This window comes from Chroicocephalus ridibundus, chromosome 8 (genome assembly GCF_963924245.1).
Source record: "Chroicocephalus ridibundus chromosome 8, bChrRid1.1, whole genome shotgun sequence".
Classification (NCBI taxonomy): Eukaryota; Metazoa; Chordata; class Aves; order Charadriiformes; family Laridae; genus Chroicocephalus; species Chroicocephalus ridibundus.
In genome coordinates this window covers 51373295-51399342 of record NC_086291.1, presented here as the reverse complement: position 1 = coordinate 51399342, position 26048 = coordinate 51373295, and the positions used below count along the sequence as shown (strand labels likewise).

The 26048-nt window shown below is 46.6% G+C and overlaps 1 protein-coding gene across 1 annotated transcript in view; it reads left to right on the top strand.

The window, feature by feature from the left end:
• LMF1 (lipase maturation factor 1) overlaps positions 1–26048 on the top strand; it is a 263087-nt gene that overhangs the window by 57479 nt on the left and 179560 nt on the right. The window contains exon 4 of the mRNA XM_063345009.1: positions 2978–3126. Within this exon, the coding sequence (XP_063201079.1) occupies positions 2978–3126 (149 nt within the window). The remainder of the gene's footprint in view (positions 1–2977; positions 3127–26048) is intronic.

Sequence of the window (26048 nt, the reverse complement as noted above, 5' to 3'; positions counted from 1 at the left end):
CAAGCAGTACTTTGCACGTGGTGAAGCCTGTAAGAGGAATAACCAGCTATAGTGAGGATGAGATCCATGCCAAGCAGAAAGCGGTCGGGAGCAGGAGGGCGGCCGCAGGGAAGGGTTCAGGGCGAGGAGCTGCTTGGGGTGGAAGGAAGATGAATGGAGGCTGGAGAGGAGATTCCGCCGCCGAGGGCAGGGTATGTGACTGTTTGGGTGATGTGTGCTAGTAGGGAAAATTGATCTGCATGACCACATTACCAGCTGTGGAGACTCAGTCCATCAGGAAGAGGGTTGTTAATAAATCAGAGGCTCTCCGTGCATATCTGCATCTTAAACTTAGATTTTTAGCAGGAACTTGCTGTGATCTGATATGAAGGTCAGTAGCAGAGCAAAGTACAGCACAGCACCTCATCAGCGCTGGCAAATCTGCCTGTTGCCATCGATGGGTGCCGGAGCTGGACAAGATTTAGCCGCAAGCCGAGGAGGTTTAGACGGAGACTTGTGAAACAGTGCTGTGACCGTAGTTTGTCCTTGGCTGCGCTTGCAGTTAAACCCTGTTTGGTGCCGGTTTAGCTGCGCCCGCTGCCAGCCCCCCTTGTCAGCAGTGGGTAATTTAAGAGGTTTCTCCCAACAGCTGGCAGCACTGTTTGCTCCGGTCCTTCCCTCCCGCTGCCGCGCTGGGCTGTCCCCCACGCTGGCACGCTTCGCGTCGGATTAATGCTGTTGGACTGGCAGCCGGGTGGTGGCGGTGCCAGGATTCAAACTTGTCGCTTTGGAACAAGAAGCACAGGTGCAGGCTGAACTCATGATCCTCAGAGGCCAGCACATACCGGGAAAGCTTCGGCTTCGCTTCGGACACACGTGCGCTCTTGCACGTGTCGCCCTGTGCTGGATGCACGCTCCTGGAACCCATTTAACGCACAAGAAATGTGTCACGCGGGATCGTGCAATCCTTTGGTGCCCCTTCCCTCCGCACACGCATACACCTCCTGAGGAGTTTGGTTTAAAAATAAAATTAAAAAAAAAAAAAAAAAAGCCACTGCGTGCTGCTCGGTGAGAGGCGATGCTGCTCTCAAAGGGAAGCACAGACGGAGGGATGTAAAGGCCGTTTGGAGATGGAGAGGCGTCCGCCTTCCTGCTCAGCCATCCAGCGCGCATCCTATACGTCTGCAGGGGAACACAGTGATTAACATATGAAAACGCTGATAACAGTGGGATTCTTGTGCAGGCAGAAACGAAGGAGATATACTACCATTTTGGTGCCAGTTAGACCCATAACTGCTATTTGTGGCTGGGTTTAGTAACAATTAACCTTTCACATTTTGTATTAGCCTTTGCTTTCCTGGTGCAGCTGCTTTTATAACAATATACTTCGCTTCTCCTCTCAGAAGCGCTAACTTTGGCAGTTGGGGTATCTGTTCTAGAAGCCACAGGATGTATGGAGGGAGAATGTGGATTTTTTTAATAGCTATTTGATGTATAAGAATCTTACTGAGAAAAAGAAAATTGCATTTTGATTTGGGGGACCTTGTGCATATTAAGATTAAAAAAAGGAGATTGTGTGTCTGCTACTCAAAATATTTTAAAGCAAATTCAGTGTAGTTTTGCTTGTGTGACAACATCAAATCAGGGGTTTGAAAAATCTCGACCTGGGGTGCGATCGGGTGTCTCAGACTGGAGCTGGAAGAAATTAATGCCTTTGGTAGGTGTTTCCCGGCCTGTGTGGGCTGGGTGAAGGGAGGTGTTATGGACCAAACTGTTGCTGCCATTTGAAAACTAGTGAAATGCCAGGGGGGGTCTTGAGAAGGAATGTGGCAACAGGTGACCCATGGGCACTATCTGGTTTAATCTGTGTAGACATCTAGATGGGAATACCAGCGTCTTAAATGGCTCCAATGAGGCTGCTGAGTTTTCAGGAATTGTCCCCACTAGTGTGCCATTTAGTGCCTTTTTTTTCTTTTTTTTAATGGCTTCAGACTGCAATTGTATCTCACAGAAGTATTTGAACATAGAAGTGTGTAACTGCAGATAGGACAAAGTTGGGAGAAATTTGGTTTTGGCATCAGTATATTGTTATTAAAAATGTAGTGGAGGTTGGTCTTCACCTGTCAAAACAGAACTGCTGTGTTCTGGCTCTTCCGGAATAATCATTTCAATATTTATACTTTACGCTGCGCTGGAAAAAGAAAATGCAAAATGTAGATTTGCATGAAGCAGGTTATAGTCTGCCTTCTCCAAAGCAGCTGGTATTGCAGGTAACAGGTTGACTGTGTGGTTATAAGGCTGTGCTTTGGTCTCGGCTCTACTGGTATTCAATCCAGAGTAATTTTGCGAAATCCAGCAATGTGTAAAACTGGCTCGATGGACGATTTGGACTTTTTTCGTTACGATTTTTCTTTGCGGTTAAAAAAAATTCAAAGCTTCTGATTGCATGTTAACGTTGACGATGAGTAAGACTTAATGTGATTTTTAATCATTGTCTTTTGAAGATAAAGACTGCCCCATTTTGGCACAAATCCAGTAAAATCAGTGGGATGGTTTGCAATCGCTCGGTTGGTCCATGGCCTGCAGAAGTCAGTTGTGTGCCTGGATCACCTTGCCAATACCCAAGGCACTTAAATCGCATTTTCCTTTGCTTCATAGAAGTTCTTTTTTTTTTTTTTTCCTCTTGCTTTATGCTGCATAAAATAACCACGTAAACAACAAAAGTGTCAGTGTGTGGTCTTGGAGAACAACAACACAACCCGATGCACCTAACATAGATGTCCATCGTTCACACTGTAGCTTAAAGCATCTGAATTCCCAGTGTGTGTGATGTGTGTGTTAGGACAAAGTTGGTACCTAAGTTCCCCTGAATTAAACTTAAAAAGCGTTACACGTTGGTTTTTTTTCTTCTTGGGTGTTTCAAATTTGTGAAAGGATAACTTACAGGACTTGTGCAATAACTATTTTCTTTTCCATTTTGCACATGTTGGCACTACAGGATGGGAATCACAGCTCCTGGAAACAGGGTTCCTGGGGATATTTCTCTGCCCGCTCTGGACCCTCTCCCGCCTGCCCCGGCACACTCCTCCTTCCAGCATCGTCATCTGGGGCTTCCGGTGGCTGATTTTCAGGATCATGCTTGGAGCGGTAAGTGGGACTTCACATTTTTGCTTTTCTGAGGAGTGTCTCATCCTAGCAGAAAACCTGCCCTTGGTCCAGCACATTGTGCTGGAGTCCTCTTGTTAAGGAATTTTTCTGGTTACAAGGAAGGAGCACGTAGGAGGAAATGCTTCACGCTGTGGTTCACGAAATCTTTCAACTTACTATTAGGGTTTATTTTAAGGAGGACAAACATAGGACTAAGAATATCTGTGTTGGTATCTTGGTGCTGCTCTTGTGACTGGCTCTTGAAAAGGAATAAAAGTGAAGTTTGACAGTTGGGCATTGTGGCTTTTTTATAAGATGGTTGGAGTCCAGTGGGTAATTCCCAGGAGCTTTACCCCGAGTTATTTTTTCGTTGTGCGTGCTTTACTAAAATGTCATTCTCTGCTCTGTGTTTTCAAAGAGAACAATTGCTGCGTTACTGTCCCAGTGCCAGTGGAAATTCCCAGGTAGCTTGTAAAAGAATCCATCAGGAACTGACACATCTTTGTTAAAATAAAGGTGTGGTGGGGGCGTTCTCCTGTCATCTCGATACACATTTTGGACAATTCAAAATATCCCAAAACTTTAAGCTAAGGATCATGACTCTAGAAGGTGATTGCGTGCAGACGGGACATTCCTGTGTCCGTTTGCTCTAAAATCCTTCTTTTACCCCAGCTCTTAAAGCGCTTGAATCTGTAGTTGAGCTCAATAAGCTCTTAATTATCCTCCTGCTCTTAAAAAAATAAAATACAAGCTTTTTTGCGGTAACCTTAGTGTTACCTGTTTTCAAGACAACTTTGGTGGTGGAGAATGTGTTATCGCGGTAGATGTTCTTGGAAAACATGTGCTGTACGCTTGTCACATTGAAGGGTGGCTTCCCAGCCCGTGGCAGTTCAGCAAATTCATCTTGAAAGAGCAGAAAACTTTGCTTTTTCGCATGTGAAGTGCAAGCGGTATTTCAAAACCCACTCTCTGATGTTGCATTCATTTCTTTGCCATAGCTAATGTGTAGCATTGCCAAATTTTGCTCTGCTTTGTGAAGCTGCGATTCTTGCTCCTTATTGACTACGTAGATGTGGTCCTGCTGCGGGGCAATACAGATGGGTAAAATGACTCCTGAAGGTCCACTCCAGCACGTCATTCTGTGACCCTGTAGAATATCTGCATGTGTAGATAATCCCATAGATTTTTAATGCAACTGCTGGTTGAAAATATTCAGTAAGGGTTTATGGGACGAAGTCATCTTTGTAATGCTTTTTAAATGCCATAAAGCTTTTGGTTGGAGTTCAGGTGAATGATGCTGTTGTAGCGTCCTGCCATACCCTGGGATGGAGGCTACTGGATGCATCTGTCATTGCAACTTTACTTTAAATTATAGAAGTCCAGTCTTTTAGGAAGCCGGACTCTCTATGCAGAGAGAGGGTCTTGTTGGACATTCCCCAGGATAGGAGTGGGAGATGGAGCTAATGGGAAGATCTCCATTCTGGGCTGAGCACACAATTTCAGGATGCTCATGGCAAACAAGCTGTTGTGGTTAGGTTGGTAAATGCACAATTATTTAGGCTCTTGTGATCTGTTTTGTGGAGGCTTTTCCTGGGACAGCTGGGAAATTGCTGTTAGAAAAAAAAAAAAACCTGGAATGGTTCTTGTCTCTGCTTCACCCCAAACTGGGACACAGCTAACTTTCTGTTCAGTGAGAGGCTCTTCCTTATCCTTGTGCCTGTGGCAACCAGGGCCAGCTGAGGTGGTTGTTTACCCCATGGAGGGATCGCACCTGTGAGGAGGGTGGACAGGTCAGGTAGCCCAAACTGACCAATCGGGTGCTCCATCCCAGCTGCCATGCTCAGTGTAAAAGCTGAGGGATCAAAGGGGTTGGGTTGGCTCGTCTCCAATGGCGGCTGCGTCTCCAGTGGCTCTCTTTCTTTGATGACTGATGCCCAAGGAGTACCCCGTCAGCTCATCTGCCTTTTGATCCCGGTCAGTGTGGTCCAGTTCCCATTTGTCGCTGAGTCCGGTCTGGAACTTCCCCAGTGCCTGCCTGCCAGCGCCCTGTGAGCGTGCTATGGTGTTGTGTATATTTCTGTGTATTGTATCTATTTCGTTGTTTCTTTTTTATTTTATTATTAATGCTTCTTTAAAGTAGTTTAGTTTTTTTCTAAACTCATAAATCTCTCTCTTCTTCCTCTCCTTGGAGTGAGAGGTGCGGGAGAGCGTCTGTTGTCTTGTCGTTGGCCAACCTGACCCAAACCACGACATTAGCAAAACTGCTGGTAGGAAAGGAATCAAAATGGGAGCTTTTGCGAAGTTGTTGGTGCTGTTCATGGGAAATGGATGTTGGAAGGGAAGTGCAATAGCCAAGTTAAGCGCAGTGTATGGTTTTGGGAGAGAATAATGGAAGATAATCCTTAAAAATGGCCTGCCTTAAACAACAGTTTGTAAATCTGTGTGTGGACTCTTCTGCAGCATCAGAGTCCGTAGGCTGGAGAAGCAGTCGGGGAGCTTCAGGGCTGGCACCGCAGCAGGCTCTTGCTGCACAGAGGCACTGTCCTCAGAGCATCAGGGCTGGGTCTGTGACTTGCTGCTCACTGGCACTTCTGCATGAGAGGACCTGTTGACTTGCTGCTGGCTCTGTACAGAGCTCCTCAGGGACGATAATTTGCAATCCACGTGAACATCACACGATGATGAGATGTGATCCTCCATGCAGTTGATACAAGAGGTATGAAGGGTGTGGTGTTGGTCTACTGAGAACGGTTCTGTTGAAACTTTTTTGGATGAGAAATTAGGGGTGGTTTTGGTATTAATTTTTTTGTGAGAAAATGTGTATTGTTCTTGATGCTCTCCCATTTCTCGTTTGGCCATCACGTTGACTTGGTTAAAATTGAGATCTTTCAAAGTTAGCTGTAGAGGGTCCCATTTGCATCTGTCCTCAAGCTGGCTGGAGCCGTGTGTCTCCAAGTGCCAGGATTGGTGTGGGGAGGTCACAGTCCCAAGGGCAGCTGCTCTCTGCCTGAGGAAGGATTTCTACAAGCTTAAAGCAGCACTTAAAACTTAACACAGCAGCCACCATTGCGGCATGTCTTTTACAGTAGTTCTCAAGTATTTTAAGCAACTGTTTAGGGAACACAGTTGAAAGCTGCTAACCTGACAAAAATACCCGTCTACCTTTTATTACAAATTAAATTTCCTGCCCAGTCCTTTAAGCACAGAATGATAAGCACTGTAGTAGCTGGCCTGCGTGGTTTCTTCATTACGTTTTTGAGGGCAGCAAAGGTCTAAGTTGTTAAAGATTTGCGAGTGCAGTAACACAGCACTGTCTGGCCTTTAATGACAGTCATGGGGACCCGTGTGGGTGACCTGAGGGGTCCCAGTCACTGCAGGACCCCTGTGCAGGGATTTGAGAGGAGCTGAGAATGTCCCCTGTCTTGCCAGATGAGATCCCATGAGATGACCTGTTGGTCCTCTGACCTGGTGAAGTCCAAGGTGCAAGTTACTTTAAATGCAGATTAGACTTCACTTTGACTTCAGGGCTTGGGGAGCATGGTTGTGGGGTTTTGGTTTTTTGGCGTGGGGTTTTTTGTTTGTTTGTTTTCAGGCACCTCATTGTGAATGTATTATTTGGGCCATTTATCACCGATGACGTTTTCACCAAGTGTCAGCATAGCCCCTTTGTCCCCGATGGATGGAGCCTGACTCCTCTGGTCTTGGTGCTTCTCAGTTCTGAAATGCTTCTTCTCAGTCATGATGGTGATTATGGAAAGAATCGACAGTCCATGACACCAAATGTGTAGGGGAACACAGATAATTTTCTTAAGTTATACGATTACCAAGTTTGCATCCTGCTTTCCTTTTTAAATGGGAGTCTGGCTGAGCTTTACTCTGTTCCTGTTAATTTGTAATATCTGTTCTGAATTATGGGACAGGTTGGATATAAAGGAAAATCATGCTCACCAGACATCTTTGTTACTGTTATCTCTGTGCTGCTTCTTGATTTTTATCTGGAGAGTAATAACTCTCCTGTTATTTTAGGGAGAGCCCTCTGCAGAAGAGGTGCTGCCGCACGAGTCCCTTGTCTGTCTGGGTTACTGATATATAAGTAACAGGCATGGGAGAGGAAAACATGGAAAGGTCATTAAATGGGGATCTATACAAGCAAGTGGAAATCGGTGATTGATGGTATCTTTAATGTTTTGGGGCCCAAACACATGTACGTTTCCTTCTCAGCCGGGGTAATGACGCTTGCAGGCACTGGGAAGCCAGTTTAATGCGTGAAACCGAAGTATCCTCCTGGAGCGCAGGTGCACCTGCTCACAGGCCATCTTTGGTTTCTTCTCTAATCTGGGCAGGAGCTGAAGCATGTGCACAAATGTGGGCTGAAGGAAGTTTTTCCCAGGGGTGGGATTGGCAATGATTGTATCATACACAGAAAGAAAGTTCAACTTTGCCGCACGGTTCTCCGGGGACTCTCTTAGCTGGTTGGGGTAAAGCTTTCCTTGTAAAATGCCATCCTCAAAGCAAAGAGCATTCCCTTGGGTCGGCTTGTTTTTTCTCACTTTGTGCTGGATGTTGGGTGAGCAGTGCCACGTGCTGGTTTGAAACGCAGCTTAGATGGGCAGATTGTCTCCCTTTTGCAATGTGGTGGCTCCCAGTGAAAACTTCAGGTTCCTATCCCATAGCTCTCCTGTTTTCTGCAGTCAGTTCCTGTATCGTGAGCAGTACACGGGGGTGGATTTCCCTTGTCAGCCCCTTTTTTTCCATTCAGTGTATCATATTTGGGAACTTTTTCCATGTGGAGCTCTAGCAACCAGAGACTTTGCAATGAAGCACTAGGAATTCCTACCAAAATGAAGGCTGATGTGCCAGTGCCCATTGCAGCCCCTCTCATATCAGCCTGTGAAGGAACAGAAGATCGAGCCCAGTAAGCTGCTGGATACAAAATATACCTGACTGTAAAGAAGGCAGGCTAGACCTCAAGGATGTTATTTTCTAACCCAAATTGGCATGATTGTTGCTATCCATCTCCCCATAGCACATTAACCATTGTCTCAAAAACTTCCTATATCCTATCACCCCACAGACTTGGTTACAATGTCCCAGTTAAGGAGCATCAGAGCAGCGATATGTCTTTATGCTTCCTATCACGTAAACCATAGAAGTCCACAGAGCTGGTGGAAGGTGTCTGAGCAGCACATGAAGCTCATGGATGCGCTGTGCCTGTTCTTCTGCTTTGCTGCTGCCTTTTCTTTTGTGTCTCCCTGTGAGTCTCTCTCCTCCTTAGGAGGAGAATATTGCTCCTGATGCTCAGCAGCATCCCCAGCGTGGTCCTGTTTCCTTCTCTCTTAGCCTTAACCAGGTGTTTGCTGATGAAGCACGTGAGCACTGTCGTCCAGCTCCGGACTGGTGTAAGGGAGCCTTGCTGTTTCCTGGCTAATCCTCCCCTCAAAAATCATGTCTAGATCTTGCCTTATTGTACATGCCTTCCCTGGGGACTGGGCTGGGCTTGCTTAGGGGACATACAGCATATAAGAAGTAAAATAATCCTGGCTGCATGCTTGCAGGAGGCGAGGAGCACGGGCAGGCTCTGCTTCTAGGGTTTGATTGGCAGCAAATGCTGGGCTGATCTCAAATATTACTGACTTTTTAAAAGGCGTAATTATGTGATTCAATCTATATGTTTGATGTTCCTAATAATCCATTACTGCAGGATGTAAAGACGGATGCTTCACAGGAACATGCAGAGGCAACAGAATAGCGGTCCCTTTGTGTGATTGAGCAGCTTGTTAGGAAATAAGTGATGCAAACAGACATTTATGGGGCTGATTTGCCTCAGAAGTGCTCGGTGACTTGATGTCTGTGTCGTTTTGCTCGTGACTCTCTGTCACTCTGATTTCTTGAAGCCTGGAAGATGCAAAGCGTTGTTTTGTGTTCCCACAAGAATCAAGAGGTGGGTAAGCAAAGGTGCGTGCTCGGCCCGTCAGGCGTTAACCAAGGATGTTACCCAAACTGTGGTTTCTTGCCGAAAGGAGCAGCCCGTGCTGTCAGTAAGGTGCTTTGCTCGGCAACGTTGCCTGGTGGTAATTAGGTGTTTTGACATCTGCAGCTGCCTGGGGAGACATCGAAGCCACGATGCTGCACACTCAGAACTTCGGCCCTCTCTCAAGTATATATATATTTTTCAGCAGAAGGAGTTTGGTTTCCAGCTGCTCCGTTCCCTGTAGAGCTGTTGTTGGACTCAGTGTATTTGATGGCTTTGAGGATGGTGGGGGTGTCTGCGTGCTGCTGGCCTAGCTCCCCGGACTGGGGCAGCCTCTTCTCCAAGCCCCTTGCCCCAGGCTGGGGGTTCTGGTGGGGCTCAGCTCCTGGCAGCCGTTTAGCTAAAATGCAGATTTTTATAATCACCTGATCCCCAGTAACGGGACTCGTTGGAGGAGTAGCTGTGCTTCCCTGGGTCGGTGGAGCGGCACGTCCCCTGCATCTTGTGGCTTTTCAAAGCCAGGTCACATTTGTACTGTCTGGGCTTCACGCTCTGGGGGCAGCTTCTGTTTTAATTACCAGGGCCGTGGATCATCTGCTGCACTAGGAGAGGTCGTGGGCTTTACCTCTGAGATGGGCAAGTTTCTCTTTTGCTTTTGGGGTTTTTTTGTGATAAGCAGCCACATTGCTCATGAGCTTTCCTTTATTGGAAAAATATAATTTGTGGCTAATACCCCGTTCAGCAAATGTTAGTCCCATTCATATTTTGCAGAAGACTTGAAAGCAGATGACAACTTTGTCGAGTTCAGATATTCTGTGTAATTACTTCATGCAGGTGAAAACCTTGTGCTGGGGGAATCCAGGTACCTGCCCCGCTTGCGCTGGGGACAGGCTGGGGAGTAGCTGTGGGCTGGTGAATTGCTCACACTGTGTTGCTGAAACTTCGTAGTAGCTCTTTGGATCCTGAAAGTCGTTAGTGATTGCATACGTAAACCATAAAATACAGTTCCTGTTTCTTCATTAGTTGAGTGTCTAAAAAACATTGTGTGCGTACTTACTCAGAAATGTGAGAATTTGATTTTTGTCAACACCTGTGTGCGTAACTATAGTAACACTGATAAAACTTAGTAACTGAAAAAACACGTGTAAAGTGATAGGAGTAGAGGAATGTGTTTTAACCAGATTTTTGGGAAGAACCCTAGGCAAGGTTCATTCTTGAGCCCCTTGCAGCCAGGCCGGTGGGTGAGGGGTAGCAGTGCTGGGTGGTGGGGGCATCTCCCTGTTTCTCTGCCGTGGGGTTTTCCTGCGCTGCGTGAGCTTTAACCCCCCTGTCCAGCTTGCAGTGTGGTGCCGTGCCATGGAGCAGCTCAGGCTGCATCTTGGCAGGCATCAAGCTGAATGTTGACATGCAAAGGCCGATGCTTTTGAATGTAGACATGACTTTTAGATTTCCTCTCCAATTATTCCCAAGGATCGCCTCTGCTTGTTACACACAGCTCCTCCAGTCTCATACCAGAGGGGTTTTTTGACAAGAGGAAGTTAATTGTAGGGCCATTCCCACCTACCAGCACATCTTTTTGTTGATAAAGCAGATATCAACAGGGTAGGTAATAAGTTCAGCTCCAACTCTTGGCATAGTGTTGCCTCTTCCAGCCGGAGCTGGTGCAGTATGATGGTAATGGTGGGACAGGTCAAGGACTTACTGGGTCAAAACGCAAAAGCAGCAGTGAGTCCACTGTAAAAACTGCCCCGCTGCTGGGGACAGAAAATATGACGTAGGGACTGGAATGGGGAAACAGGTCCTGATCTGAGCCAGGGACCAGGGGAGAAACTGGGATGAGCACGGGCAGAGCAAGAGAGAGGATGTGGGAGCCCCGTCCAGCCAAGGATGCCGTGCCAGTCCCAGCGAGGTGCCGGGGCCCCTTCCCGCCTAGGCAGGTTTGTTGAGCCTGGTGCTGCCAAAATCGTGCACAGCTGGGTTGAGGCCTGCCAAGATCTGTCCTCGCATCGTTACATCTTTGGCTTAGCTGGAGAGAGTGTTAAATAGCAGGCAGCTTTGAGCGGAGGAGACAAGACTGGTTTTTATGGATGTGCGTGGTAACCTTTGCACATGTGCTGCCTCTCCCTCTCTGTGTTGTTTGAGGTTTGGAGCTATTTGAACTACGCGTGGAAGTTTTTAACGAGTGTGTATCAGCCGTGCACGGCCTGGATTGCTGCTGTGGATGAAGTTAGCGGAGCAAGTCGTGCAAGGGAGCCGGGCCTGGGAGCGTGAGCTGCTGCTGTTTTACTGCAGCTCTGTGGCTGCAGCCACGCAGCTGGCACTTGGAGGGCTGGCGCTAAAAGCAGCATGGAAATGTCATTATCCGTTTACGGCTGGTGTTCCTCCTGTAAAACATGAGGCACACGAAATGCCTTTAGGTCAGGTTGGACTCGAGGCCAACAAGAAGCAAGAGCTGAGACTGAGTTTTCCTGCACCAGGGCGAAGGTGAGTGTTTGGTGCTTTCACGTGGCTGCGATGCTGTCAGGTGTTAGTGGTCCCTCTGAAAGCGTCCAACAGTGATGGTGTGCTTCAATTCACGTGGCTTTTCATCATCTCTATTTAAAGCCATCTCCTGTGTCTCTTCCCTCCCTGCCTTTCTCTTTGTGCGACACAAACGTGGAGCCTGGCAGTTCCCTGTATGACACACAGCTGAGGGCTGGGGGTTGCTGTGCTGGTAACACGGATCCCATCCCAACACATGCTCAGAAGGGAGGTGTCAGTGGGAATATCTATCAGAAACGGTGATCAAGGAGGTTAAACGCCTTCAGATTCCCACTCTCATGTTCCTGCAAGCCTGCTGCCTGCCCGTTTCATGGCAGCATAGACGTGTATATACAAGCGAGGCTGTACACACGCAACACGGCTTGTTTGGACTGTTAATGGAGAGGTGGTAATTTCTCAAGGGTTTCCAATAAGCACTTTTGGTTTCCATCAGGATGGGTTTGCAGTGCCCCTTTAGCAGAGGGCAGGCAGCACTGCTGAGATGTGTATGTTAGTCAAAGGATTCGGTAGGTGATGTTTGCCAGCTTGATGATGTGATGTGCTGTACAAATAATTATCACTACCGGAGATGTAACGGGGAGGTGGAGGGGATTTGAGCGTCGGGGGTGTAACAGCATGTTGGGAAACTGGAAGTAAACAGGGAATTAAGGTGGAGCTGTGTCTTGCGAAGGATCACAGACATATGGAATAAGTTACCAGGGAAGGTGGCTGGAGCAGAGTCTAAGTGAGTCTGAGACATCTTGATTAGTTTCTGGAGGAAGGGATTGAAGAGTGTAGTGAAAAAGCAGGGAAACAGGATTTAAAGCGCATTACCACTTTAATTTAAAAGTGCCCAAAGCAAGGAAATTCAGATTTAAGGCTGCCAATCTATCACTGGCTGATGCAGGTGTTGGGGTTGGGAGGACTCCACGGGGTCTGTGTGCAGATGGGTCCGTGCCCCGCAGGCTCCACTCCCCGGCCGGGGCCGTGAGCTTGGGCAGCTTAAACTCAAGCCTCGTGTTTGCCCCAGGAATTAGATCCTTTAATGTGTGTGTTATGTAATAATATAATAATAATATTTATAATATTTATGTTTTTATATAATAATATGATAATAATCTGCTGTGTGTGCAGTATCCTTGACATCTTCCTTGTGCAATGCCCTTAAAATTGTTGCAGGGTCTGCTCCCTGCTCCCCAGGCTGGTGGCACCTCAGGGGACAGGGTCACCCAGGGAAGGGGTTTTCTTCTCCCCCTTATCTTTACGTATTGAGAGCCTTTCCTGGGAGTCGCGCCCTCAACTCCTCCTTACGCAGGGTATGTCACTTGGAAGGTCCTGAGGGGCACAGGGAGAATTTAGGGAAACCCAAGAGCATCCTTTCAAGTTGTGATTTGTGACTTGACGGTCCGTCCCCTTGGTTTACTTTCTGGAAACAAAATTTCTCTTTTTTTTTTTTTTTTTTTTCCTCTCTACTTCCTGGATTTCCCTTTCTGAATGTAACTACAGACTGAACTTCCCCAAATCCGAGCTCTGCCTCTCCGAGCTGTTCAAATGCATCCTCAGAAGAAACCCCTGCAGAACAGAGGAGTCCCGGAGCATTTTTTGGCAGGCACAGACTTAGAAAATAATTTAAATCCTCTGGCGTTTCAAGTCTACACAAAAGATATGTTTCCCCTTTTACGGGGCAGGGCTTGGGGGGAAGATCGTTTAAAGTGGTAGTCTTGGGAAAGAAATAGTGCAAAAAGATTTATAATAATTAGCAATAAATTCTTCCACTAAATGCTCATCATTGTTTCCTAGTAAATGTTGCCCATCTTTCACACAGAGATGTGTTTTCACAGAGAAAGGATCCATTATTTCCAGATTATTTGTATATCATTAGGTATCTAATATCTTTTAAAATCGTTTTTTTTTTTTACAATTAGAAAAAAATGTTTCTTTTAACCAACTGCAGCAAATTATTTTAGAAACTAGTGGTTCATGTTAAACTCTTCATTTTTCTTGTTTTGGTTTTTGCTTGGATTCTGTTAAAAGTGTCATAACGTGGGTGGCATTTTAAAGGTTACTGGAAAGGGTGGGGAAGTGATTAGCTAATAAGGGAGATGAACTTTCTGGCAAAAATAATGAAGACTTTGAAGCAAACAGAATCTGGATGCCTGTAGTAAAATTACATTAGATGTAATGAAATAAAAGTTGGAATTTAGGGGATCTCTGTAAAAATTAAAAAAAAAAAAAAAAAAAAAAAGAATCAAACGGATGTAGTTGTCATTTCAGTGACAAGCGTGCCCTCATCCTGGGCATTATGGCTCTGAAATTGAGAATAATTATTCTAATTTGTTTTATTACATTAGCGTGGGTAGGAGGGAAGAAAGGGAGCTTTCTTTTATGGCTTTCTCATTATTCATAGGCGAGCGCGGCGGGGCCAGGCTCCCGACTCCCGCGCCGGGGCTTCATGGGAATTTTTGGAAAATGATGTCTGCAATGTTCTGACCTTTGCCGTCCCAGCTGCAGCCTCCTCCTCTCTGCAGGGATCCCACACTTGACTCCTTAGCAACCTCCTTTGTGCCTCTGATCTCTCTCCATTTGTCTAGTAATAGCCCTTGGCAGGAAGACTTGTTGTTCCTTCGGTGGCTGTAAAAGGCAGGGAGCCGCTAATGCCAAGTACTTTTCAAAATCCCTTTCACCCACTCCTTGCAGCGCTGTCTTCAAAGTCAATCAGATGCTGGTGCAGCCATGGTGGCTTCTCAAAGGGTCTTTCTGGTAGCTGCGGGAAAAAGCAGCAAAGAATAAAACAAAACAAAAATCAACACCAGTGACTTCTCTTTCAGAAAAGTGTTTTCCAGCCCATGCCATTGAGGTGCTTTGCAGTTGCATTTCGTGGTGACTCCGGTTTAGCTTTTGTGCTGGACCAACCCGCCCCCGTTGCAGCAGAATCTAGATGTTCACCTCTTCTGCAGGTGGGACTTGTCCTGTGGGATCTTGGTCCTCAGAGCCCATCCTTGCCTGTGCGGGAGGGTACCAGGCAGGTAGGGTTTGTTCACCTGAAGGTGGGTTGTTACAGAGAATCTGGAGCCTTGTGCTGCAACCTGCTGATGTTGGACCAGAACTAACATTCTCCAGATGATGGGGAAGTCCCGGTATCTTGGCGCAGGCTTGGACCTGAGTAGGGCTGACTGTGGGCTCTGAAATGATGCACAGGGTACAGAATAAAGTTATTTAAATAGCAGTGTCATCTGAGGAGCATAAGCTTGTCATCCTCTGGTTAAGGAAGAGGTATTGAAGCCGGTTGTTTCTCTCTCTTTTCATGGAAGAAGCAGGAGAGACTTGAATTACCACCTGTTCGTTAATGAGAGCTTTGTATGAACACCAGGTACAGCTCTTCTTAAAGCCTTTAGTTTGTTACTGTCAGAGTTGTAGAAAAAAGTTCCCCAAAAGCCTAATACCTGTGTCATGTTTTCCCTATGTGACATTTCGAAAAGAAAGGAACAAACCCCACCTCTGCAGCGCGCGTGATCCAGATCATCCTTCCTGCGCTGCAGAGCTGGAACCCTCCAGCAGAGCCTGCGGGTGGGAGATGGGGCTTCACGCGGAGGGTCTGGATAGGTCTGGCCCAAATCCAGCCTCTGCCACCATCATGGTTCAGGGCAAGGCCTGCGCCAGAGCACGCTGCAATTGAAGATTTGGGCTCATAAATTATGCAAATATTTAAAAGTTTGCAAACAATTTCGATAACCATAACATGAGCCTTGAGGCATAGAAGGACCATAGAAAATGTATTGAATTTTTAAAAAGCGAGAGCCCTTGCTGGTCCTGGGAATGTAATATTTTTCTGTTATGAGGTGCATTGGAAAAAAAATGGCATAAAACGATGTTGTGGAGTTCAGAGGCAGTTTTACAAATCCAGCAGAAGAACTATATTGCTGCTGTAGTGTCGCAACCATCAAGCATTTTTCCCTTGGTGAATGCAGCATTTGAGCATGATATTCATTATTGAGGTTGAAATAAAATCCAGAAATTTTTCAAGATTTATCCTTTCAAATGCAGAAGAAAGCTGGGGCAGGCGGGCAGCGAGCAGGCTGAGCGACCTGGTGCATCAAACCAGGAAAACTCAAAGTGCTTTAGTATTTCTGTTGTGGTCTGAAGGCATCGTGTCAGGTCCCTCGGATTTGGGTGCTTCAGGTGCCAGGGTCCAGCGTGATTGTCCCCTTGCAGCCCTGTCCTATAGTCTTTAAACAATTTTTTTTTTTTTTTTAATTTCGTAAAGCTCCTTCCTCTTCCGTGAACTCGGGGTCTAAATTGCAGCTGGTTTTATCTTTAAAATACACTGGTATATGTTTGGCTTTCAGAAGATGTTGGGTAGCAGAGGCTGGCGGGTGGCTGAGTGCCTGAAGTGCCAGGCACCGGTTGCGATTTTCTCTGGGAGTGTTTCAAACTCACATTATGAGAAAAATTAAAATCTAGAATACAGGAATTGCCCTTCATTGAGATTTTTTTTTTCTCTTTTTCACCCATTTTATGTATTGTCAAGACACAGAAAGGTCTTTAAATTGACTCCAAATTTATAAGGCTGGTGCCCCATACCCCACCCTTCTCTCCAGGGCCGGTATCAATAGGGGTTTTGCAGACATAGCTTGAGTCACCAGGCTTTTTCTCGGCTTCCCGTGCTATTGGCCTGTCTGTACCATTTTTTTCAGAATTAATTTTGGGCTGAAAAAGTCTCAAAGAGTGCTTTGTTCCTCGTTGACACTCACTCCAGGGAAAAAAAAAAAAAAAAGAAAAAGAAAAAAACCGTGGAAAATCTGACATCTGCATTGTAGAGAAAAATCAATAGATAGGGAGGAATATAATTATCCCCCACTCCTGAAAGAATTTTTAAGATATTTTTTGTAACAGTGACTCATATCGGCTTAGAGCTTGAATGACATTTTAATTATTTAGGCTTTTTTTTTTTTTTTTTCATTTTGAATCACCAAAGTACAGCAGCCTGAAAGGGATACAGTTGGGCAGAGCGATCTGCGTAAGATGAAAAGGACGGATTTGGCGTGTCGGAGTTCAGCCGCCTCCCTCCCTTGGAGCGGTGTCGGAGCGGGAGCTGCGTGGCTCAGAGGCATGCAGAGAAAGATGCTGCTCCACAGCGATGGGTGATGGATCACCCCTGGGTCCGTGAATCATGTTTGCTGGCATCAAGTAAATAAGGGAACAGTTTATCTTCTTTGGAGATGTTTTTTCTCCTTAGGTGAAGCGTAAAATCCTTGGGGAGTTGTCTGTGAAGATGCATCTGTGGTGGCTCTTGAACTGATACTTGTGCCTGGGCTTTATCTTTTGGGGAAGGGATGTCAGGGACAAAAGTGGAGCTGGCGGAGATGACGGGGGAGAGGGAGCAAGGGCAGTCCGGTGGATTTTGTTTGGAGGCAGATTTAATTAGAAAGGCGATCAGCTAATTAGAAAGGCGATTGAAAGGAGAGAACACAGGAGGGAAAGAGAGGTCTGAAATAAAGGTGGAGGTCAAAGACTGTGGCCAGCACCTATCTGCATGGGGCAGAGATGGGGTGAGACCTTAGCAGTAGGTCTGTGTGAGCTGGAGGTTAGACTGATGTGGACCTTCCCTGGAGGATGCTTCCCCTCATCTCCATTGGGGTGACTGAGCTGCACGCAGGTGGGACGACAGCCTTGGGCTGTACAGTAGGCAGCTGGGTGGACAACCCGCAGAGTGGGGAGACTGGAGATGGGGTTCTGTGATTCTCATTGCCCGTGGTGGCTGTAACATGGACATGGTGGAAGGGCTCCTCTCCACCTCCCCTGGGATGGAGCCGCACAGTGCCCGCGCTCTGAGCCTTCTGCAGATCCAGAAGATCTGGGGCAGGTCCTGGGGCTGCAGGGGAGGATTCCACTTCTGGAGCCTCTGCCAGTGGTAGCAGGGACCAGGCAGTCTTCATGACTCAGTGTTTAGCTTAATCCTGATGGCAGGAGCTAGGGATGATACAATTAAGAGGAACAATGTCCAGATGTGTTCCTTTCACTGAAAAAATGCAGCAGAAAAGCAAGGACCCATTCTCTTCACATGTTCATCCTCTCTGTGATTTGAGAAGGTGATCCCCAGCATGCCACAGTGCAAATTCAGATTTTGGTACCCTAAAACCAAACAGTGAGGTGTCTTTGAAGGACGCAGATGGCAGTTGCATGGCTCGCATCCCTCTTCGGTTCTGCCTTCCAGTCCCGTGTTACGTTCCCTTGTACCACCACATGCTGTGGCCTTAGATTTGGGATTTCTGCCATGATTTAATCAAACTCATGAAATGGAGAAATCAAAAGCTGTTGGTAAACTTTCTCTCTATGGCTCAATTTCCCCTGAAATCTCTTTTGTTGGATACTCTTTCAGTGATGGGGAAAGAGAGGGGGCATGTGAGGTTACTCAGTCAAGCGAGACTGGAATTGATTCAGTGGGAGCGAAGAAGTGATTTTGATTTCCAACGCCAAAATTCCCTGGCCGCTGGTTGGCAAACCTTGCAAATGTATTCAACAATCTACTGCATTTGAAAGATAATTTATTAGTCATAAATAGCTAGTTTTCAGCAGGCTAACCGAGTTTTATAAACCAGACTGGTTCGGTGCCTTGCTGGCTGGGTCAAGTCCTGAAGCAGGCAGGCAGGAGGATGAATTTTTGCAGTGTGGGTTTTTGCTAAGAATTTGCTGGGAAATATATATATATTTTTTTTCTCTGTTTGCTTGTAGATCTGCTCAAGTGACTGCATGGTCGTCTTTCCTTTAACGCTGTAGTAAGCCATCAAAGTTAGTGATGATGCTGGTGGCAAAATAGTGTCTTGTTCCACGTAGCTGATATCTTACCTATAACTAACAAATAAAATAAAAGTACAGTGACAAAAGTCATCCATGACACCTGCGGTCTATCCAGGGCGCACATTGTCTGAGTTTGGGAAATGCTGTTTATATGTGACCATGAACGCGTGGATGCAGAGCAGGGCTGGCAGGTGGAAGGTGCACCAGAGTGGTTCTGGTGATTAAAACCAGGCATTTTATTGAACACCATTAAAATAAAATATTTAAAAAAAAAAAAAAAGGGTCCTAAATGTAATTTTCCTTCCCCTGTGAAAAATGCTGGTGAATTTAATGCACTTTAATCGTGAGAGCCTGGGAGCCCCGGAGGTTGGTGTTTTCGAAGTACAAGCAGGTGCTGCATCTCCGTCCTCCCCTGCGCTCCTCAGCCGTGCCCTAAAGGGAGCAAACTTAGTAGGGGAGAAGGTATTGAGCACATATTTCATTCTGGATGCTAATTCAATCCAGGGTTAACATTTTATAGTTCTCATGCGGACGGCAGCGCGAGGAGATTTCTGAGTGTGCAGAATGGCCTGGAGCCGCAGTCAGCTGTAAATTAATATGACAAAGATCTCAACTTTCCCCTTCCCCAGGCCAGGCTTTCTTATTACTGGCAGGGGCTTGTGTGCACGGTCTGGCTGCCACGAGCTCGGCCGAAATGATCAAACCCCGGTGTCTTTTGTAGCCGCCATCCCATCAGTATGAATTTAATAATTCTGGTTAGAGCTGGATTCAAAGCAAGGCCACAGAGGTGAAAGGGCAATTGCTAGTTCACTTAGCCACCTGCTTCCTTCCCTTTAGCTTATATTTAATTTGTATTGCTGAATACCTTTCCCTTCTGATATGCGGGGCTTTGAAAGTCCCTTCACCCACCCGCAATGTGCAAACAGAGCCGGCATTTCTGGGGGTGCTTGGTTTTTTCCTGGGGTTGTAAGCATGTGAACATGCATTTTCCTTTATCATTGGGAAAAGAAAATAAACTTTAAAAGCCATTTTCCTGTCCCCCCTGTTTTATCTAATGATTAGAGCAGATCATAAAAAGGAAAAAATTCAAAAATCCCTATCTCCTACCCATTGGTCTCCAGTCCTTCTGTCAAAATAAATGCAGAATTCAAGTTTTTAGCTAGTGCTTTGCTAGCTCAGAACTAGGAAGAAACTTCCTAAATTTGCCAACTTAAAAAAAAAAGGGGGGGGGGGGGAAGACTGTTCCAAGTAATTTCGGAATTTAGAAAACAAGAAACAAGTTAGTGCGCTGAGCTTCCTATAGCACAACCTTTCCACGTTTCCCAAATGATTACATTGCCACATGACAATATTAGGAGCCTTATGCCAAGCTGGAATAATATAAAAACGTGTATAAATGAGAACGATGACTTCTTATAATAGCAGTGACTTGAATTGACAGAGGAAGCCGTGTGCCACGGGACCGGGTGCTCCTGCCTGGTGCAAGGTATTTAAAAGACATGTGGACGTGGCACTTAGGGACATGCTTTAGTGGGAATTGGCAGTGTTAGGGTTATGGTTGGACTCGATGATCTTGAAGGTCTTCTCCAACCTAAATGGTTCTGTGGGGTACCCGCGGGGCCCACAGCTTCGATCTGCATTGGTGCATCATCCCGCCTGCCCGGGTGCTGTTTGGTGACACTAACGCCTCCCGTGAATAGCAAATCTCCATATGCAGCGTGGCGTCGGGTGCTGTTTCAAAATGCCTGGGATTGGGAGGTTTGCTTCTCTATTTCAGGCTTGTGAAATGTGGTCGGTGTGTTGTAAGATATCCAGGAGTAATGACGTTACCAGCTGGCACGTAGCCCCCACTGTGCAGGCAGCCTAACTTCACAAGTTTAATAAAAAGTCAGGGAGATGGTTGTGTTGGACAAGGAGCTGAAAAGCGGGATGAGAAAGGCTTTCCTCTTCTTCATGATGGTGTTTCATTGTACACACATCTTCGGGATGCTTCAAAAAGGGCCATAAAAGCTGGGATGGTTTAGTACGCTGAGGTGTGGTCTGGTCTTCAAGGTGAATTGCAGGAGGTAAACACTCACCCATCATTTTTTTATCACCCAGCAGCTGGGGGTCAGTGAAGAGCTCAGCTCCTCAGTAAATAGGGGCTGGCAAGACTCTGCCCCACATACGACAGCAGCTTCTCAGGAGTTAACAGCAGCTGCCCTTGGAAATGTTTTTCTGCTTATTGCCTACCCGTAAGCATGGCCAACTTCTGACAGCATTAATTATAGCACTAACAGATCAATTTTGATGTTGTATCAAAAAGCATGTGGTACATGAAGGTGCTTGAACACCACAGGGAGAAATTAAAGTCGGGAAGGATGGAAGGGGACCAGGCCTGGCATGGAGAATGCCAAACAGTGAAAAATAATAAGAGGGCTCTGCAAGTGTTGCTTTTTTTCATTTGCATCCTGAGCCTTCAACTTATTCTTTACAAAAAATAGAAACTTGTACATGTGAGAGAAAGAGCAATTAAGCTGGAGGCTGGTACCACAGGTTTATGGTAGCAGCTCCCTGTAGCTGCCGCCTGGAAGCTACTGAATGTTCTAAATGCCTTTATATGTTCTTGGACTTTGAAGGTATCAGGCACATCCTACTCTCCGAAAATGCCCCCCAAAAGTAACGGAAAAGTCCTTTGTTAAACATCTCCATCCTCGTCTTCCTGACAGTCAGGTGTTGCCTCCAACACAGCCTTGACTCAGCAGAACATCAGGTTTGTTCTTAAATCCATCCCACCTAAGGCTGATCTGTGGAGCTCGGTGTCAATCATACGCTTGGAACTAAAAGCTGTGCAGCACTAGGGCCTGAAAATGGGCTGTTCCCTTTCTCGCCTTTCCTTCTGCTCAGGCAATGCTACCAGGAGGTAGCTGGAGGTCTGAGACCTGACTGCCATGGGCTGCAGGAAGGAAGCAGTTAGAAATGTGACTTGGGGGTTGAGAGCCCTGCTCTCCAAAGTACTGCTAAATGATTTCTTTTGTTTCCTTGTTTTCCATTTAATTTGTCCCTATCATTCACCTCTTGAACTCTGCTTAATATTTGCCCCCAAAATACGCCTTGCAAGATGTTTGTAGGCTATGTCCAAATGAGAAGAGGGTCTTCCAGGTCTTCTGGAGTCTCATGGGGCTGTCCTGTGTGCATGCCCTCTGGCTCCTTTTCCTGCTGGTCCTGTGCAGGTCCTCTCCTCATCCAAAGAGAAGACAGTTTGGGCACATCAGAGATGCACTAGCCTCTGCCTGTCTGAGAGCAGGGGATGGGGATTTTTCCCCGTGCTTTGATCTGTGGTATGGCAGCATAATCTGCTGCAGCTGTGGAGTCCAGGCCAGTTCAATATACACAGAGAAATCTTGAAAATGGATTGGGAATTGTTAGCAGACTGAAAGAAATCCAGTGCATGTCAAACTCCAGCAGATGTGGGGATCCCCATTTCCTCCCCTCCCCTTTCTGTCCTCCTGTGCTCACTTGGACCCAGATACCATTTCTCAAACTAAGTTTGCTTCTTCAAGAGAACAGGAGCGGATCTCCAAAAATGTCAGCAGAAGCCAAATAATTAGGGGAGAGTGTGTAAAAACAGAGTCCGTCTGAGCATGGAGCAGTAAGGGATGTCAGAGCTCGTCCTGGTGTGTGCATACCTAGGGATGTACAACTCTGCCCAGCAGGATTACTTGGTGAGCCACCATGGCTCGTTCTCCTTTCATGGTCCTCCTCAGCAGAGATGAAGCTACAGGGCAGGCAGATTTTCGTGCACTACATGCTCTTGTTTCTTGGTCCAACTTCGTTTGAAAACTGGAAAACTCACATGCCAGTGTGGGAGTGGGAGTGGACCTGAAGACAGCAGCAGGGTAAAGAAGACTTGAAACGCCTCCTAATTATGAGAGTGGGAGTTTTCTATGCTGAAAAACAGATTTGATATTAAGAGCTTTGAGTGACTTTCCTGTTTGAAAGCTTTATAGTAAACAAAACGTGATTAACTCCCTTAGTGACTCATTGCAGGAAAGATTTTGGTTTTCAGTATAGTGCTTTTCTATCATATACTTGTTTTAATTATCCCTGCTGAATAATAGAGCTTGATAACAGCTTGGGCAAGGTAGGAGGGAAGGTCATCAAGATAGCTGTCCTTTTTTAATATTCCAGCGTTCTTGCACAGAGCCTTTCTTAGCGTCTGTCCTGCCACTGACAGCGCTGCCGGCTGCGGCACATCCTGTGAGATGCTATCAACGTATCCTGTAATTTTAGAAAAGGTTTGAGGGGCAGAGTGAGCTGCGGATGATTCGGGAGGGGGAGATGAAGCCGTGACTGTTGACAGCAAGTCTGTCTTGTCCCTGCCTCCCGTGCTCCAGCCCTCGCAGAGTGATGGAGGACAGTGACGGGATCTGCTGAATAACTCGCTAGAGAGTAAAATTGCAGAGCAGCCACCGGTACCCACGGCTCTGCTTTCCCATCCCGCGAGTTTTGTATAATACCACTTTGTTTCCATTGTGATTTTATCTCTGCCTTTATGGCCCAGCTCTGCTTGGGTATTTTTTCGGTGGCAGTGGTGGTGCTGGTGGGGGGTGTCCCTTTCATGGTGATGCTGAGATGCAGACCTCCTGGGCCAGGGTATTTCTAGATCTAAGCTTCTGCCCTGGACCCGTCTCAGCCCTGCCTGGAGCCAACCCCAGCCATTCCCATTGCAGCCTGCATTAAGACGACTGTGTGCACGAGGTTTGAAGGTGCCTCTTTCTTCCGGAGGCTGCTGGGAGGGCCAGTGCTCAGGCTTCAGTGTAGTTCTCAGGCAGTTTTACAGGTCTGAAGGACAGCAGGCATGTGCAGGGTACCAGCATCCTGCAGGCTGCCCGCCCTCGGGGGACGGAGCATGCACTGCGTTGCTTTGGTACCCTTCCTTGTTCCCGTGTTGTGCAGAGCCATGTCAGATACCACAGAAACCTTTGCCTTATTGCTATCTTCCTTATCAATCACTTCTGTAAAGTAATCACCCTTTGCTGTATCTCCTTGTTCCTCCTTGCTGGTTATGGTGTTGATTTGCTCTGTTGCATCTCTGCCATTAGCCACCGTGAGGTGATGCTTTTCCTGCAGCCGATAGTTGATGCTGAGAACTCGCGGGGCCTGTGCTGTCTATCGGGCGTTTTCTTTATTGACCACAGGATGCTACTGTGTGCAAATGGCCCTGCCATTTATGACTAGGAAAAAAAAGGAAAATTAATTTGGAACAGCAGATGGGCGAAATCTGCTTGAACTCAGCAACGTGCCTGATAACAAGTGTCATTTAAGGCTGTACATAGCCCTGTTGAAGGTTGCTGGGGTCACCCCTATTCACAAAGACATATATGCCTAAATATCATCTGGTATAAGGCGCAGACCAAGAAGAGTGCCTATTTCCTATTAATTTACCTGCCAAATAAGCTTGTAACAATTTTTGTGGATCTCTGTTTGCTTAAGAAAGTCTATGCTGGGTTAAGCCCAAGGTCCAACTAACTTCTTATATTGTCTCTAATAGCAGCCATTAACAGATGCTTGGGGAGGAATATAAAACATAAAGTGATCTTCAGGGGCAGCTTCTCACAGCTCCTGGCAGTCAAGTGGTTTAGGGACTTTCCAGGGAGGAGGTTGTGTTCAGAAGTTACCCCGAGCCTGTCTTCTGGGAATGTCTCTGGTTCCTTTTGAACACATTTTTACTTTTGGCTCCCATAAAGTAAATGATTTGCCATGTGGAAAAGTACTTTTGTTCGTTCCTAAACCAGCTACTTGATCCTTCCATCAGATTGCCGTAACATCTTGTATCAGGAGAAATGGTCAATAATTGTCCCCAGTTAGAATAACAGAATGGTTTGGGTTGGAAGGGACCTTAAACACCATCCAGTCCAACCCCCCTGCCCTGGGCAGGGACACCTCCCACCACACCAGGTTGCTCCAAGCCCCGTCCAGCCTGGTCTTGAACCCCTCCAGGGATGGGGCAGCCACAGCTTCTCTGGGCAACCTGCGCCAGTGTCTCTTCTCCCTCATAGTGAAGAATTTCTTCCTGATATCTAATCTAAATCTCCCCTCTTTCAGTTTAAAACTGTTACCCCTTGTCCTATCACTCCACTCCCTGATCAAGAGTCCCTCCCCAGCTTTCCTGTAGCCCCTTTAGGGACTGGAAGGGGCTTTAAGGTCTCCCTGGAACCTTCTCTTCTCCAGGCTGAACACCCCCACCTGTCTCAGAAGCTGATCCCTTCTGTATCAGTCAGGAGTTACAAGACTCTGCTCTGTTCTCTCTTTTCCATACTCAAGAGCCCTGGGCTCTCATGTATCACACAGCCCATGTAAAGTCTTGGGAACTGGATATTTCTGGATATTTACTTATGAGATCTGGACAGTTTTGGGGGGGTGTCTTTAACTGGAATTTGGAATTTTTCTTCATCCCTAAACCTGCTAAACTTTGTTTAATGCTGCAAGTGAAGGGGTTTCTTAGCAATTCCGGTGAAACCAATAGGCCAGGATGTGCCTTTGTGCTGGAAACTCCTCCTCTGAGCTCTCTGATTTTAGCACTGAAAGGTCGTCAGTCTCTTCTTGAAAACCTTCCCTACTGCAAATGTAAAGAAGCTTCAGGATGCTCCTGATGTAGCCAGCGATGGGTCCTTGCAGAAACTCCCTGTATTTTTCTACTAAGGCAGGCAGGAACATTATAATTAGGGCAATGTCAGAGGTAGGCAAATACTCCCTAATTGTATGCAGATGATAGAGCTGGTTCAACCTTTTGACTAGTGAAGCTTTCCTCAATTTGGGATATTGTGATCCTAATCAGGGACCTTTTGCCATACATCAAAGCGGTCAGGCTGAACCTGCATACCTTCAGGCTGGCACGGCTTGATTGCAAGGCTTCCTGCTAGCAGGCTCATCCCTGGCCAGGTGTCCTTCCTGCTGTGGACGACTGATTCCTTTCTACTCTTCATCACTGAGGCAAAGAAATTTAATCCCAATATTACTGCCAGCCCTGGAATGGACCCACTGATTTGGAAATTTCACCCTCTTGTTGCCCTGAAATATCATTGCACAGCAACCTCTGATACCTGCTTATTTCATTGCCAACCTCTAACCTAAGGTGGAGCAGACCTGTCATTAGCGCATTCATCTGTGTTTAGATCTGTCAGCTTCCTTCCCCTTCTCCTCTTTTGTTTCTCTAATTACTTTGATTGCATCTCTGTATCCAGCTCAGGGCTGGTGAGGCTGCCGGGTCCCCATCCCAGTCTGTGTCACTATTTCCTTTTCTGTAGGCAGCAGAGGTGGCTTTGCGAGAGGGGGAGAATTGGGTCTGGATTTTAAAATTGTGAACATGGCTGTGTTTAGGTCTGCAGGTAACTTTTCAGTCTGTTATACGGCCATGTCTCAGTGGCAGAACCTGATTTTCAGGCTTTTCCTATGCCTTCTCTATGCTCTGTGCCTCCCTGCCTTGTACCCAGCAATGCTGGAAGCCAATACTGGGAGCACTGGGCTGCTCATACCTGCTCTGTGGAGACTCGGCTGTGGGTGAAGCATCTTCTAGCACCCCTTAAGTGACGTGGCATGTTCCACAAGAATTTTGTGTCAAGTTTTCAGTAAACAGGCAGTGGAAGAAGTC